This window comes from Uranotaenia lowii, chromosome 2 (genome assembly GCF_029784155.1).
Source record: "Uranotaenia lowii strain MFRU-FL chromosome 2, ASM2978415v1, whole genome shotgun sequence".
In the NCBI taxonomy this organism is placed as follows: Eukaryota; Metazoa; Arthropoda; class Insecta; order Diptera; family Culicidae; genus Uranotaenia; species Uranotaenia lowii.
In genome coordinates, this window is record NC_073692.1 from 305967409 (window position 1) to 305984588 (window position 17180).

Consider the following 17180-nt stretch of genomic DNA (forward strand, 5'->3'; position numbering starts at 1 on the left):
ACTCACTAAACCGCGAGCACAAAAATCACGCGCAACTGGCCAAATAGCTTCCACCTACTATAAAAAATACATTAAAAGATGATCAAATAACTAATGATCAAATACATACTGTTTTCGCTAAAAACAATTCACTACAAACTAACTAACTGCCAGGTCAAGAAAAAACGTGTCGCAGTTTCGATCAATTTTCTAACAATGACAATTCTTTTTCGGCGCCAACGCGTTGACGTTTGTCCGATCCCGTACCAAGGTTGCCAGTTCTACTAACACCCTCTTTTCCAAAACCGGAAGTGCTTTGAACAAAAAAACACAAAACATGTTTTTTTTCTTATTGTTTTAACAATGAATTTTTAAGAGGGTGTTCCCAGCGAGCATGATGTTCTTTTAAAGCTGATGTCATCACTGAAATTTCTTTATCGTAATTAAAAGGACGGGTTACTAAATTGAGTAATTTTCTGTTTATTCTCATACGAATAATTCTAGGCTATTTTCAATTAATAATTAAATGATGCTGGATAAAACGTTTTTTTTTGCATAAGTTTGTCTCCCGCGGAAATACAAAACGACAAACCGTTTCGGAAAAGAAAGAACAATTAATATAATATACGACACTGTCTATAGGTGTAGAGGAAAATTTACCAAATAATTTAAACTTGCCCCTGCCTCACAATCTATTTTGCTTGTGCCACGGATGCTGATTGCTGCTGGTGGTCAACCTATTCCTCCTTTTTCTCGTCCCCTTCCTCGTCGCTGCCGTTTTTGTCCTCATCTTCACCGTCCTCGCCTTCCTGGTTGTAGCTTATGCCCTCCTCGTCCTCATCCTCCCCATCGTCTCCGTCGACTTCCGCATTTTCGGCCTCGGCTCGTTCCATTTTCCTGGCCAGTTCAGCTTCATCCGTTGCCGTCACCACCTTAGGAGCCATCTGCACCTTGAATACACCACCGAGATTCTCGATTGTCTCCTGGATTTTTACGATGGCCGATTCCAGTGCCTTCAGCCCATCGGCTTTCTCCGGGGTTGAAGTTGTCATGACTGGAAACGAATAATTTAGTTAGTTCAAATTTTAAAAAGGGAATAATTACCAATTATCATACCATATAGTGGGGGTGCAATAAGATTAATCTTGATGGGCAACTCCTCGGTTGACATATCGAGACCAGCCCGAAGTGCCGTCTTGACCGCGTCGATACCCTCGTACCCGTAGCAAGCGCACTCAATGTCAGCACGGATTTTGACCGCCTGCGAGGTCAGCTTGCGTTTGATGTTGCTCAGCAGCAATTCCTTTACTTCCGGTTCCAGGCCGCATTCGTCCAGCATGGCTGGATCGCTGGAATTAAAGAAAGTTAAACATGATAAAATCTCAATTAATATTACAAATTTATTATAAAAAATTACCTAACGCATTGCTTGAACACATCGTAGGCTGCCGCCTTGGTCTTGAGTTTCTCCTCAAAATGCCAAGCAGTCTTTTCGTATAGTTCCTCCAGCTGTTCGTCGTTGAACTTCATCATATCGGCCACATGGCGCAGGATACTGTTCACGGCTTTGGCCTTGGCGAATCGCTCCGTGCACTTCTCGACATCTTCCGGGGAAACGCGCCGCTTGGACAAATCGATGTAGCCCTTATTTTTATCGACTCGGATCACCACCACTGGTTCGGTTTTGCCAACCCGGATCAGTTTGTTGATGGAACGGATACGCCGACGGGACAATTCCGACAGTAAGATCATGCCCTCGATGTTGTTGTACTCCAGCAGGTGGACGTACGCGCCCATTTCGGCGATAGACAGAACGTTCACCATGACCACATCCTCCACCTCCGGGTACTTCTGCTTGTAGAATCTACACGTTAACACCATCTTGATTGATTATTGATCGCTGAAAACATATTGAAAGGAAACATTGAAACCACTATCATTAAAATTACAAAAAAAAGCGATGGCACCCCCATATCCCCTAAATGGATGCATTCACAAACTTCACGAAGCTGGTGTTAGTTGACAGGGTGCTATATACGAAATTTTAAGATCCTTTTTCATGCACTAAAAATAGATTTCCTGAGCGTAAATTAACGCTTTCTGATAGCTAGCGTTTCCGGCTACATTCTCGAACACAACTTACCCGTTTTGAAACTGATTCAAGCAAGAAAAACGGATTTTTTTAATCTGATGTAATATACATGTGGCAAAATGCCGAGCCGACGATGACAGAAAGAAATTTCGGCGAGGAAAACAACCGAAGATTCGACAGCATTTGGTGGTAGTAGAATAAAGTGACAGCGATTTACCCATGATGGCTCTAGATATGGTGATCTCAGATGCCATATCGCCATTCCGCCATATTGAAAAAAGTTTTGACAGCCGGCTGTAGTGTTTACGAAAAAAGGGGTCAAGGGATGCCAGGTGTTAGTGATAAAAAATCAGATGGGAAAAAAGTGTGTATATGTGCAGAAGCCAATCGTAAAGGAAAGTTAAAAAGATTTAAAACCGTACTGGGGTTTAGTTTATTTTATTATATTTAAATTGAGTTTTCGGAAAAAAGCAATGATATGAGTATATTCAATGAATTAATTTGTATTCTAAACACTTTTTTTCAATGAAATTACAATACAGTTCGGTCTATCCGTATGTCCCGAAAAAGAAAAACTTTTTTTGACCGTTATGATAGAAAGGATCTTAAAGGGTGGAACAAACAACTAAAACCCTAAACCGGATGTTGTTTGCTCCTTATATTCTTTTTACCTTATCCAAAGAGCTATTTTGTTTCCCTTTTATCGAAAAGTGTTGGATGAAAATAAACGTAAATCGGTTCTGCTAAAGGAATGCTCTAAATTCTGCTATTGATCATTTTCATGTAAATGATAAACGATTTTATGATTCGAAATGCTACCCATCAGATCCGGATTACTCGATTGGATCTTCTGGAGCAGCGATGGCAACAGACGGGGGTCCTCCTGAAGCAGCTTTTTCATCTCGATGAAGATCGGATGTTCCTGCAGGAGGGCCAGCCGCTTCTCGGACGATGGAATGTAACGCCTCGCTATGTTACCATCCCGCATGGAGCAGTATTATACAATGACTATTCCCATAATCTTCTTTCCTAGACACTCAAAAGATTACTTCTATAGTTTTGGATTATTAATGTAAGATAAAGCTTATCATTTTTTCATGAAATGGAATCGTTTGGACGCACTTTACGATACAGTGAAAGGGTCGTTAAGTAGAGTAACCATTCATATTTTTTGCTTTTTTCTAGACTTTCTCTGGATTGAAAATCATACATGTAATCTTCAATTAATCATTATTTCGAATCATTTCGACGATACGGTATTTCTTCGAGCTAAGATAATACGATATCAAATCAAACGCAATAGAAGATTCTATGGATAGTTGTTTCATGATATTTAAAATAAAAAACAGGCGTTTCGGTAATAGGTGGCGTTTTATTGATATTTATTTAAAAAAAAATCTCAATTTACCAGAAATCCAATCAATCAAAACCCAACATAAGCAATTTATTTGATGCGCAGGAGGTCATCCGTAATTATGGTCGGTGAGTTCCACATCTTGTCCACTTGTTTTCAGCACCTGACGAATGATATCTGGAAAGAAAACAGAAAGACTGTTTTATTGATATTATCAATCATAATACAATCTCAGGTTAAATTAATCATGAAACTTTTAGTTGTGTAAAGTTTTTAACGTTATTTTAATTACTCCTAAAGTTTCTTATCCTTTTTTATTTGAAACTTAATATCATTCCAAGAAGAATTAAAATGAACGAAGTTACCAATAGAACGAAATTTGTCGTTTCATTCGAAAAACATAAATATTTCAATAAACTTAAATTTCAAGCTTGTCTTCATATAAACAGATCTATACTTCATCAATGAACAGAAAATATTTTGAGGATTCTCAAACAGTAACCACTTTCAATGGTTTTAAGAGAAAATCAGAAAACAGATTGCTCACCTGCGCTTATCAATGACGCTTGCCATGTTTCATAGTGGATGCTGATCTGATTTGGCATAAGGAATCTATAATCATCATAAACCCGAGTCCTTCTCTCTTCTAGCTGATCATATTCGGGAATCCTGATCCAAGACTGGTGAACGAATGAACTCGAAGTCATTTTCTTCCTTGTGTTCCGTTTGAAGTTCAAGTCGTCCAAAATCGGTAACACAAAAATAATGTTTTAGGGATCTGAAAACATATGGTCAAAAATAAAAAATTAATTAGAAAACACGTTATTCTGGAATCGATATGAATCGATAGTAAGAAATTAATATTTTAAATTCGATTGATTCGATCTCAGGTCGATAAATTTAAAATTTCTAACTTAAAATTTTGTTAATAAAATTGAATTATTTTTTACCTTTCTGTGTCTCGAAATATCGATCGAAATCAGTTAGATATTGGCTTCGATAAATTCCGTAGTAGCAAATAATTCTCGGCTAATTCCGGATCAACAAGATTCGTGACTGCTTAATCGTGTTGCGTTGTAAAATTCTTGGGATATGTTCAAAACACCAGTTTAAGCACCAAATTACTGAAGAGGTGAACTGCTCCGTCACGCGAATCTGCCAGGTTGGATTCTTCATATCGATTTGGAGCTTATTTATCGCCAATTGCCAAATCTATTTTTCTCTCCTGCAGATTGAAGGAAGATTCTTTAATTCGTGACAGAATTATTCTTGATCGGATGGTACGACTCAATGTGGTGATCTGGTGATTGGTAAGCGTGGTGTGATGGTATCCGGCCACTGGGAGGGTGTTAAAAGAAACGGGTGATCCTTTACCACCTCTCATGTGCTCAGCTAAAGCATGAGAACAGTCATTCTGTCAATTCCTGCCTAATACAAATTTGTTTTATTCATAGAAATTTGTCATGTAGTACAATCAAAAGATACCCACCTCTATAATGTCACCGATCCTCTCGAATGATTTTATTGTCATGATTAAAATGCCCAGATACATACACCTTAATCAGGTTCCTGACAAATTCGGGCTTCGATGCTTAACTAGAGGCCTGAGTAATGAAAAAAAAACATTTTTATTAGAATAATAATGCTTCAAATTATTGATTGAAACTTACGGCATGTACATTGTTGGTGGAAGCGCCGTTAACTGTCCTAGAAAACTTTGGAGTAGTTTTCCACGTAGTCGTCCTGCCTTCTGGGAAACAGAACATTGCTGCGGGCTATTTACATCGTATTCTCGAAAGCCACCATGGCTACAGTCTCATTTGGTAGTAGCGGGTTTAAGTAATTTCATTCCGCAGTGTTTTCGCTAGTCTTTGGTGACGACGAGTGGCATGCTGATCGTGTTGCGGAAGTAACGAACTAGAAGCAGCTTTCAGTTGTCAAATTTTCTGTTACGGGTTCCGGCGCTGTTCTAAAGAAAAAAAAAATGACGAAATGAGATGGAAAATTATACTAAACACTGGATACTTACTACAGGCGCACCGAGCATCAGGTTTTTTGTTGTTTCTCAAATGCTGTTTCCTTGTTGGGTTCCGGAGCGGAGCGAAATTAGCTTCATAACCTCAAACTTCCTGTTTCCGCCTCAGCTTCGGCTGTTGGAGCTTTGGTCAACATAATGTTGAACGTACTGGCCTGCACCCTTCCCTGGCCCTGGGGAGAAATGGCCCTAGTTTCACTTCCGGTAGATCTTGCAGAAGCGAAATAAACCAAACAAATGACGATTACTGAGTTTCCCGTCGTTTCGTTAGCTTGCGGTGCACCTATGAGATATTGCAGATGTATTAGCACAGGAAAATAAATTGAATTATAAAAAAGCTAATATATAAAAAAATTACTTAAAACTTACGTTTAATTTAATAATTTAGAAGAAAACGGGAATTTTCGCACACTTTAAATTCTTTTTGTTTGTGTTCTTTCTCGTTTGCTTTGTTTGTTGACAGTGAAGACACATAACACACTCAGGTGCATCCTGAGTTTTATTTCAAGGATTATTACTGGTATCTTTCTAAAATATTTTTTTATCGTTTCAAGCGAAGACACATAAAAATGAAAAAGTTTGTCAAAAATAAGAAGATTTCAGAACGATTATTCTAATAGTCACTATTCATGTAATCAGAACAGAATAGTATTGATGATAAGGTGTATGATATAAGACTATGCGGGATCCGATTCGATGACTTTCTGCTGCTTCTAGATAGCTCTTGAAAGAAAAAAGTGTTGAATAAGCATAAATTTATCATAAGTAATGCAAAATTAATGTTACTAACCGCTACCGACAAAGCTGGCACCGTCGTTTATAGGTCCAACTTCTTCCAGCTTTGCTTACCAGCCCGGAGCTCAGCCGGAAGATTTTGTTTCGATTCTATGAATTATATTTGCAAAAATCAAGGCGAAATCTTTGTCTAAGCAATATCTTGATGATTGGCAAAACTTCGTGTTTTACAAAAAATCAGAGCACCTGGCATCCCAGCCAGCCAGCAGCCAGCCGAACAGCCAGCTGTCAAATTTCGGCTCCTCCTCCGCCTCCAACCCTCGTCTACTTTTTGCCAAAGAGAGACCACCATATCTAGAGCCATCATGGATTTACCTACGAAGCAGGGCTGCCAGGTGTTTAGATTCAAAAAAATTGAAGCATTAAGTACTAAAACAAATATTATGGAGAGCAGTGCTCAAAAACATATCCCGAATAGAAAAACATTGTGAAAAAACCATGAATTTCATTTTCACATTACCATGGATTTTATGATTGACACTATAAATATCATGGTACAAGAAACGATGAATGCACTGTCAAATTCATCGTTTCTGACAGTGAAATTGATTGTTTAGACCAAAATTACCATGAAAAAAGGGGGTTGTTAAGCAACTTAACCATGAAAAAATCAACTTTTTTCCATACATTTAAAAACTCAAAACTATCAAGTTCATGGTTATTACAGCTTCCAGTTTTCCTCAAGGAAACTGTGAAATTCATTGTTTTTCAATGAATTTTCATGGTTTCAAGGAAGATTAAATTCAATGTTATTTTGTGATCTTATAATAAAATTATCGTGTTTAATTCTCGTTTATATAATATTTATTTTTGTATTAAACATATTTATATTTTTTAATAATATAATTACACTTTATAACACCTCGAAAATGCTGGTCGTCTTTCCGTTAACCACCGGCTGGAATGTTCGGAAACTCGCATTACGGGATAGCTTGATGATTTCTTTCCACTTCTTCACAGTCCGGGGGAAGGGATTATATCGCTGAAATTGATAGTAAAATAGATTTTAAAATTATATTGTTTTTCCAAGCGTCGATAAAACTAACCATTTTGATCACACCCAAACACTTGACGGTTATTTTTGCCGAAAAACCATCGAGTAATGTTGATAGATACCGACCGAATTTTTTCAAGCAAAACAAAATCGCCGCAGCTGTCAAAACCCTACACGAAAAATCAGAGATGTGTAAATTTTTGTACTAAAGGCTAGGATGTACATTTTACCATGAAATACATCATCACCTTCGAATTCATTAGAAAATAAATGTGATACCATGGTTCCTGCTATTCGGGATATGTTTAAATGATGAAATTGGCCTTCTCTCACTATATCTGATTGTCTTTCAAACAGAAGCAAGACGATGAACTAAAGTTTGGCATGTGATAGAAAGTTTCTAAACCTCAAGAACAATCTTCGTGTTTGAATCCGTTGAATTCTAAAAATTTAGTCAGCCATACAACATGAATAAAATTTATAATACATATTTATTTGCATTCACTCTCGAGAAATATTAAGTTGGGTAAACCTTTTGCTCGATTTAAATATCTCTGACATAATTTGCAAAATTTGTTTATTTAAGGAAAGTCAGATTCTGTCTGCACATGTCAAAGCCAATAGAGCATTGATCAATCCCCTGGTGAATCCGCGAAGAGTCCCAAGTTTTGTTAATAAATGAAGCATCATTTATCAATGTAACGAAGATAATATTGCTTTTAGAATAATAATTATTGAACAAAATGAATATATTATAAACCGTATTAACCGCGGTTCCAGAATTTATAACAAGCATTCAAAAATGGACAACTGGCATCCCATCCTTTGGAAGGCCGGATGATTTACACTGAAAAAAGTGCTGTACATCAATTTGATACATCTTTCAGGCAATTTTTGCAACGGTCATCTTATGTATATTCATATGGATAAGAATGTGATAAAAACTTTAAACAAAATTAATGTTCAATTAGAGCTATAAACTACTTTAACAGCCAAGACCATTAAGACTGCATATTTGTTTGATCTGATCGTTTACGGCCGGCGCAGTCGTTGATTTCATGACAGCCAAGTCATTGTGAATTTTTGTTTATATTATAATGACGTTACGCGAACTTTGAAATAACCGTTGAAGAACTTTTTTTTTACTTTGTAACATAAATTAGACTCATAGTTTTTAATTGAAACGATTTTGATTTAAACAAACATTAACTTTTGCACGCTTTATATGAATTCGGCTATTTTTCTGATTCCATCGGGGTCTCTTTTTTTAATTTCTGGGACTTCTATTTTTTTCATAAAGTTTACGTTAATCCCGTAGACGTGAAATATGTGGCAGTCCTAAAGAATGCGTGAAAGGTTTTCCATGGTATAACAGGTGTCGCATTTATCGTCTAGGTTCCATTTTTTTTAATCTGTCTTTGGTCGCTGCATGACACACAGAACAGCAGTATTTTTTTTCAATTCTAAGCTCACCACAAAGCGGAGAAAAAGAAGGAACTGAAAGTTTTGAAAAGTTTCCACGATACTACAAAGCTAATTGATTTGAATATTTCTCGCAAACCGATAATTTCGTGAACCGTTTTTGACAGCCTCTCTCTCATGTATAGGAAATATGAAATATTGCAATGAAACATTGCATAAACACATTCAACAATCCGAAACAACCGTAAAATCGTAAAAGGTTGATAAAAACCCTCCTTTAACGTTTGAAATAAACAGTTTCGTTCAAAATGTTTAATTGGGCATCAATTTATCAGTTTAATGCCATGTTTTATCCTATTTTTATTTAATGATTCATCTCAGTGCTTTCTTATCTTGAAAAAAGTACGCCGACAATCATTTTCTTTCTGTACTAAAACCCTACAAATGCTGTTAGTAAACATCAGCGCCGATCAATTTGCGTTGGTGTGCGTGCAAACTAAACAGCAACTGATGTCATTCGTACAGCAGGAAAAAAGCTGATTATTTTCCTCCACACAGTCGCGATCGTCCATCAGCCACCAGCAAAAGTGAAACGTCTCGGGTTCCGTAGGCCAAATCCGTGTTCCCAAAAAGTGGCCCCAAACGGGTACCGAAATGTAGCTGCCACTAGTGAAAACGGTTCTTCGCGTGACCGGCTCGCGTTTGGTGATATTTTGGTGCGGTTTGCGTTCCGATTTGGCCCCGAAATCGACCAGTGAAAAATCGAGAAAATTTCAGATCTCAACAATGGCGGCCGCTGCTGGTAGCGCTTCTTGTTCTTTTTCGGACTGCCGTCGTCGTCGTCGTGGTTGTTGTTGTTGGTTTCGATCCGATGATGGTGCTTGGTGGTGTTACTCGATGGACAACGATAATTACAGTGCTAGTGCCCGGATTTCACGACAGTGCCCACAGGCGGAACACGATCCGGTGATAGTTCTGTTTGCCGGAGGGTCGCTTCCGGTGCAAGAGAAGCTGTGAGCCGAGCAAAGCGATGATGGCCAGATTGTGCTCGAGTGATTTTTTTTTTACTTTCGATTGCGTGAGTAGTGTTTACAAATTATAGCCAAGAAGAGAGGAAAGTTATTATTTTCCCGATTGCATTCTTGGTGGGGTGTTTCCGGAAGTGAATGGAAAGGGACCGATAAGCTTCCGTGATAGTGATAAGAGAGCAAAGTTTGGTAAGAAATAGTAAAACAAGGAAAAAGTAAAACAATTTTGTTGTGAATCCGTACAAAGCTGCTGCTTGTTAAGATTATTTTTTGTCACGAATTGTGCCGAAAGAAGGATAGCAGAAAAACTGATTGAACAAACTAAATCGAAGTAGTAAAAGGAATTATGGATCCGGAACAAATAATACTGGACGACGATTTTGATGATGGTTCCACGGAAGGCGCGGATTATGATTTTCTGCAGGAATCGGAACATGACGTCCTATCGGTTAACAATCCGCTAGGTAAGTTCGAAACACAGCTCATTATTCTATAAAAAGTATCGTAGAATTTTGATTAGTAGATTATTGAAAATGGTTTTTTTAACCGAGCTGGGATTAGCATTAATCTGTTAAAAGGCTTACAGCTAATATTTCTCTAATATTGGTCGCCAAATAAAAATAAGTAGAAAAAATCTAGAATTTATGAGCACGTCAGGTTCAAGGTCGGCTAATTTATGCTCTATTCGTTTGGTGTTGGTCGAATACTTTGGTCGTTTTTTTCCTCCCTCTCTCCACGTTTTATTACTCTATGCTCTAGCTTCTGCTGATCACAAACTAACAGCCGGGGATGGCGTGAATGGGTAACGTACCAAGTAGGTTCAATTCACTTCTCCTGAGGGAATGGCAGATTTGGTGGTCGGGTGGCCTCGTATCTGGCCTTTAGTGACCTTGTTGAGAACCTTGGAGGGTTCCTGTACGGATTCGATTTATCAATGGGACGGTAATTAACACTAGAAAGACCGCACCAGTCAAAATGACTGGTTGAACACTTTGTTTGTTGAATATCTTTTAAATATTTCGCTTTAAAAATTCGCAAAAATATGCGATTTTTCATAAATTTTGAATCTCTACAAAACTCTGTATTTTTTATATCATTAGCTCTTTTAATAAGCGAGAAAAATTTTGCCATGGACACTCGGACCGTGACCAGTCAAAATGACTGGTAATTCGGTAAAAAAAAATTCGCTTGCTTTTGGTTTCCTTTGCAATCTATATTCAAGACAGTGAGCCCTAGTTGATTAATGGTGGGCTGAAGTGTGTCATTCATTATGAAATTATTGATTTTCGCTGCGAAGTCATGAAGATTTGTAAAAAAAGTTCTCGGATTGACCGCTCTGTGGCGCTTCAAGCACTTGACTCCCAATTTTTTTGGTCTGTTTTATAGCTCAACTTTAATCAAACTTTCTGTTAAGTTCGAGGAAGGTTCGGTCACCAATTCTAGACAGCAGACGCAAAATTTAAGGATCAGCTTCAAACTGCAAATTATGCACATATTTGTCAGTTCAGAACAGGGTAATTCAATTTAAAAATGCTTACAATTTTTGGTGCGAACTTTAAGTTGAATGGAAGTGAGTCGGCTAATGTCTACCACGCGTTTTCCTTTGCAATGTATATCCCGAATGGGTGAATAAACGGTAAGGAATATATGCAAAGTTTTGATGTACTGCCGTAGCCGATATAGGTACAATTTTTTGAGAATAAAGACACAATCGAAAATCTACGTCTTACGTAGGAATGATTTTACACTATTTCCCCCTGACGTTTCTTTACTGGAGACAGTTCTTCCTGCCGTCTGTCAATTTCATCAGTCAGTGCAGCGTCGCGTTGAGCAGTGTTGCGGCGACGAGGGACCCCGTCATCACATTCCCCCGCCCGTGAACCTTGGTGCAAGTCTGGAACCATTGCGTCAGGTTCACACCTTTCGACGACGTCCAAAACAGCCAATTTCGATGCAGCCTTCCTGAGGGTACCTGAAGTCGTTCGAACAATGACCTCTCTAACTCTGCCGTCACGTCCAGGAAATACTTGCTGCACTCTACCTCGAGTCCACCGGTTCCTTACCGCCCCGTCGGGAATCATGACCAGATCACCGACTTCCAGATCTTTAGTTTCTTCAAACCATTTTGTTCTACGAGATATCATGGGCAAATATTCCTTAAGCCATCTCGTCCAGAATTGGTCTGTTATGTATTCGCTAGTTTCCAGCTGCTGCGGAGTGTTGTTCGGTAGTCTATAGGTTCCGTCGGTAGAATCTTCGCTCCAGTTGAACTGCCCAATATAAAGTGGTTTGGGGTCAACGCCTCTTGGTGGGCCGACTCCAACGGAATAGGTGAGCGGTCGACTGTTGATCATTGCTTCGACTTCGTACAGAATGGTTTCGAACGTTTCGTCGTCCGGTTTACGAGATGTTTCCAAGATAGCACCGCTCGCCACCTTGACTGAGCGGACCAACCTTTCCCACGCCCCGTCCATGTGCGGAGTGGCAGGTGGGATAAACTTCCAGCTAGTTTCGGCGCTGGTAAACGTGAGAGCAAGGGCGTTCGTCTTAGCGGCAATTTCCCCTTTCAATATATTGCTGGCACCTTGGAAGCAAGTAGCGTTGTCCGTCCAGAACTCCTACGGCGGACCACGACGCGCAACGAAACGGCGAACTGCCATTATACAGGATTCCGTGCTTAGCGAATGAACTACCTCTAAATGTACAGCACGGATGGTCAGGCACGTGAAAAGGGCCACCCAGCGTTTTTCATTGCGTCTGCCCACCTTCACGAGAACTGGCCCAAAATAGTCTAAGCCTACCGATGTGAAAGGGCGCACGAATGCTGTCAGCCGAAATTTTGGAAGTGGTGCCATGGCCGGTGGTCTTGGCCTGACCTTCATCATCTGACACCAGGAACACTTCTGCGCCACCTTGTAGACGAGGGACCTCAGCTTGGGAATTTCGAAACGTTGCCGGATCTCGTTGACGATGGTTTCCCGATTTGCGTGTCGGAAACGACGATGATACCTGTCGACGATCAAAAATGTAATATAGTTCTTTCTGGGGAGAATCGTGGGAAACTTAGCTTCTGTCTGTGCGAATGGTGCAGCACCGATACGGCCGCGCATTCGCAAAACACCATCCTCGCCCAGGAACGGCCAATACTTGTAGATTGTGCTGAACTTCTTGACGACACTGTGACGACTTTCAGGGGGACCTTGTGTTTCAGAAAGAAACGCAATCTCCTCGGGATATGATTCTGCTTGAGCGATCCTCCAAAGCAGGCGTTCAGCACGTTCGAGTTCTTTCTGGGTGAGCAATCCAATAGTTCGCCGACTAGGTCCCGTTTGAAGTTGTCAATATAACGAAACGTGAAGGTCGTGGTTCGAAGCAGTGTTCTGAATATCACTCATTTTCAATGAATGTTTCTGATTGCCCTTCGCACCTGAACGTACAGCGGTCGGGTTTCGTTATTGATTGCTACTCGACCTACCCGATCATCGATCGTTCAATTCATCGCTAAAATACAGATCACCTCGCACGATGCTTGCTGTCAAAACAGTGCAGCACCATCATCAAATTGGAATCTCACCAATGCGCAATGCATATGGCGAATCTTGTTGGTCTTCGATCAGGAGTGAATGGATCAGGCAGTGAGTGAGTGATACATGAAGCCGATCAGTAGCGTATTTTGTTTGATTTGATATACAGCAAATTAATAAATTTATCTGTTGTTATAACGTTTTTTAACATCAGTATGATTAAAATCAAATTGTAGTTGTGTTTGTGAGGGAAAGATGTTCAATTTCGCCGTGTTTTTCAATTTTTACAAGTTCTTTTATTAAACTGGCGTCCGTCACGTTAAAATTACTGAGAATTCATGGTGTTCCTCACAATTGTTTGATTTTTCTCGTCCTGCAAAAAATAATTTTGATTTTCATATAATTCAGGCAGATACTGAGTGAGCTACATTCAGAATGGATCAGTTTGTATCTCAATCATCTCCGATATGCGATGTTTGCTAAACCGATTATTCTGAATGATGCGACTCGGTTTGCATAGCTGATAGGAGCGCTGATCGAGATTGCATACCAGCCAGGCGAAGCAGTTGCGAGAGGCGCTATCCCATTATACAATCAGAATGTTTCCAACAGGAAACGCATCCTGAGTGTTTGTTTTGATTGATATTCAGAACACTGGTTCGAAGCAATTTAGTCCAGCAATCGAAGCGAGTTGTGTCGATGATTACAGGATTTGGAGAGAAGTGCCCAAGGTTTAAATGTACTGTTCGAAGGTCTTCACATGTCGTCTGGACAGTGCGCTCTTTCGGCCATCGTTTCTCGGGTTCGTAGAGGAATTGTGGTGCCCGGAACCACGGATTCTGCATCGATAGTTGTGGTTCTTCTTTCCACTTGGTTGCTTGATCGGCCACATTCATTATTGACGGAACCCATCTCCAATCTCTGGGATCGGTTGACATTAGAATTTCACCGACCCGTACTGAAACAAATTGGTGGTATTTTCGGTGATCCTTGGAACGAATCCACGCTAGGCAGACTCCTGCGTCGCGTCGCTCCACATGTATCGGTGGCCTATGCGAAAGGTGTGTTGGCTTGATATTGTATTCGGGAAACGTGTTCCTAGCACGGCTGAATTCAGTTCGAGTCGAGGAATTGAGACCGTCTTGAGCGGAGCCACCTTAGTTTTGGATCCGATGAAAGCAACTTGAACCAATCCATCCATCTTCAAGCGAAAATAGGCCACGCTGGAGGAAGCGGCCTCACTCGCGTCTACGAAGACATGTATATGCAGGTTCTCGAGATTCTTTGGGAATGGAGATGGGAAGTAACATCGAGGTATTCGTACTTGTTCTAAGTCTGGGAACAGATTCGTCCATTCTCGCCATCGCACGTAGAGATCTTGCGGAATATTTTCGTCCCACTGCGTTCCTCGGGCCCAGATATCCTGCATGAGGATTTTCCCATGCACTAAAAAGAACGAGATGAAACCGAGGGGGTCAAATAAGCTCATTACTACTTTGAGGACCTCGCGTTTAGTAGGAATGTGCTGCTCGTTCAGAATTTGTTTGATGTCATCTCGAAGTGCAAATGAATAGATGAAAACGTCGTCTTTCGGCAGCCACTTGATCCCAGCACCGATTCCGATTTCTCCCCTCTCTCCAGGGTGAGAACCTTGTCTTTGACCTCAGCGAATTCTGCGATCCCTCGCAAAACTTCTGCTTCGTTGGACAAGAAGCGTCGTAGCGTGAAACCGCCCTTGGAATGCACCAGCTTTATCTCATTTACGACTTCCACCGCTTCGTCAATCGACATGAAACTGCCCAAGTAGTCATCTACGTAGGTGTTGTTTGCAATGGCTACTGCTGCGCGAGGATACTCTGAAGCGAGCTCTTGGGCGTTGAGATTTTTGATGAATTGGGCTGAAGACGGGGAACAGGTAGACCCAAATGTGGCCACATCCATGATGTAGACCTTTGGCTCCGCCGTTGGATGTTCACGGAAGAGGAACCGTTGAGATTGGCAGTCGGGAAATCGAATCTTGATTTGATGGAACATTTCCATCAGATCGCCGCACACTGCTACTGGGAACTGGCGGAACTGGTAGAGAACTTGTAGAAGTGGGGTTAAGAGGTCTGGCCCCTTTAGAAGGTTCGAGTTAAAAGATGTTCCACCAACCTTGGCTGCCGCATCCCAGATTAATCTGATCTTTCCTGGCTTCTTGGCATTGGTCACGACGCCCAGAGGGAGATACCACACACGTTCCGGTGGAACAGACGTCAGCTCTTCTAATGTGGCTTGATGCGCATATCCTTTACGCACGTAGTCGGCTATCTGCTCACGAACCTTTGCCTCCAGTTGTGGGTCCCGTGCAAATCTTCTTTCCAAGCACTATTCCCTACGAGAAGCCATGGGGTAGCTGTCAGGAAAGTTCAGGTCGTCAGTTTTCCAAAGAAGCCCAGTCTCGAATCCGATACCTGATTCCAATCGTTGTGTCGTTTCTTGCAGTTGCCTCGCCCGTTTGTCATCTTCGCTGTCAAGAATACTGTTCGGAATCTTCACACCCGAACTCTCCAGTTCGAAGTAATCACGCAGTTGTTCGTTCATCTCCCTATCTGGATCGGATATCGCCCCGAGGTGTAGATTTATGACGGCTGGCGTGGTCGGATTTCCAGAAACACATCCGTAGATACTCCAACCCAATCTGCATTTTGCCCCGATCGGATCCTTTGGGCCGCCTTCCCGTAGCTTCAATGGTACACTAAGTCGTAGATTGTCCAGACCTATCAGCAATTGTGGCTGAACGAGTTCAAAATCTTCTACCGGAAGACCACGTAGGTGAGGGAAGCGGCGTGACAGCTCACGATATTTTAAAGTTTGCGAGGGGATCATTAGGCGACGAACAGTGTGAACATGGTTCAGTTGGTACTGGTGAGTAGATTTTTTTGCGGAAATATTCAGTTCCACTAGCTGCGACTGCTGTTCCTCTCGTGTTACATTTCCAGTCCACTGCAGAGTGAGCGGCTGCGTAGGGCCATCCACGTCGAGTTGATTGGCGACGGATTCTTCTAGAAGGGTGTAAGACGAGCCCTCATCGATGAAGGCGAAATTCAGTTGAGAGCGATTCTTTCCGTAGAGGACAACCGGAACCACTCTGAAAAGTGTCCAAGTCAAATCTTCCGAGGACACGTGACTGGCGGAAAAACTGACATTCTGGTTGTTGTTGGCTGATGGATGAAGAAGTGTGTGGTGTTTATGGAGACAGCCTTCAACTCCGCATCCTGTCCAGGACCGGCAAGGCCACTTTCCGTGACTATTCAGGCAAGTTCTGCATAGTTTCTTCAGCTGGACCAATTTATAACGATCGTCCACACTGGCTGCTCTAAATTGTGGGCACTCAGCTACTCGGTGTCCCTCTCGTCCGCAACAGAAGCAAGGCTTACTTGGTTGATGGCGAACTTGCAAGCATCATCTGTCACATTCGGTGGATCCGATTCGGGTGCGTGGGTGTACAATAATCCCGTTTCTCTCGGCTTCCGCTTATTCGAGTCCGATCGAGTAATGTTTCCAAAGTGCGGACTTTTGAAAGAGACTCTACTGGCCATGGTCATCAACACGGACATGAATTCGCCAAACGTTTCCAACGTAACGGACTGGTGTTGAATTTCGAAAGCCTCCCACTCCATTTGCCATGGGCCAGGAAGCTTTTCGACTAGCTCCTGCACGAGAATCGGGTCTGCCAGATACTCTCTCTGTTCACCAGCAATCAGCGAGCCGACGAAATTTTGCACTGCCAGTGCGAAATGCATCAAAGTGTCTAGGCGGTCCAGTTTTGGCGGTGGTACCTGATGTATTTTATTCAGCAGCGATTTGATGACAAGAACAGGTCAACCGAAAAATGTTCGTACGGTCGATTTCACGAGCGGTACGTCTGAAGGAAGATAAAAACGGCTTCTCACGGCCTCATACGCTGGACCACGC

At 41.3% G+C, this 17180-nt stretch overlaps 2 protein-coding genes and 1 long non-coding RNA gene across 12 annotated transcripts in view; 1 reads left to right on the top strand and 2 right to left on the bottom strand.

Moving 5' to 3' along the window:
- Positions 1-439: 439 nt before the first annotated feature.
- LOC129745923 (eukaryotic translation initiation factor 2 subunit 1) lies at positions 440-2259 on the bottom strand. Its single transcript, XM_055739316.1, has 4 exons — positions 2123-2259; positions 1397-1879; positions 1096-1328; positions 440-1033 (listed from the first exon to the last, which is right to left on the bottom strand). Exons 2-4 carry the CDS (start codon positions 1858-1860, stop codon positions 717-719), a joined length of 1014 nt encoding a protein of 337 aa, XP_055595291.1. The 5' UTR covers positions 1861-1879; positions 2123-2259; the 3' UTR covers positions 440-716.
- Positions 2260-3423: 1164 nt separating this feature from the next.
- Positions 3424-6037, bottom strand: LOC129748401 (uncharacterized). 2 transcript variants are annotated; one of them, XR_008737720.1, is made up of 7 exons: positions 5830-6037; positions 5455-5743; positions 5096-5389; positions 4915-5029; positions 4376-4853; positions 3973-4203; positions 3424-3602 (listed from the first exon to the last, which is right to left on the bottom strand). It is a non-coding gene; the product is annotated as an uncharacterized LOC129748401 (long non-coding RNA). The 2 variants fall into 2 exon arrangements; XR_008737719.1 differs by having other exon boundaries at positions 5096-5394.
- Positions 6038-9238: 3201 nt separating this feature from the next.
- Positions 9239-17180, top strand: part of LOC129748454 (histone-lysine N-methyltransferase 2C-like) — a 65442-nt gene continuing 57500 nt past the window's right edge. For all 9 annotated transcript variants that reach the window (XM_055743092.1, XM_055743086.1, XM_055743090.1 and 6 more), the window contains exon 1: positions 9239-10163. Coding sequence is in view for 8 of the 9 variants with exons in the window: in XM_055743086.1 (XP_055599061.1) it covers positions 10046-10163 (118 nt within the window). In the remaining variant the exon portion in view is untranslated. The remainder of the gene's footprint in view (positions 10164-17180) is intronic.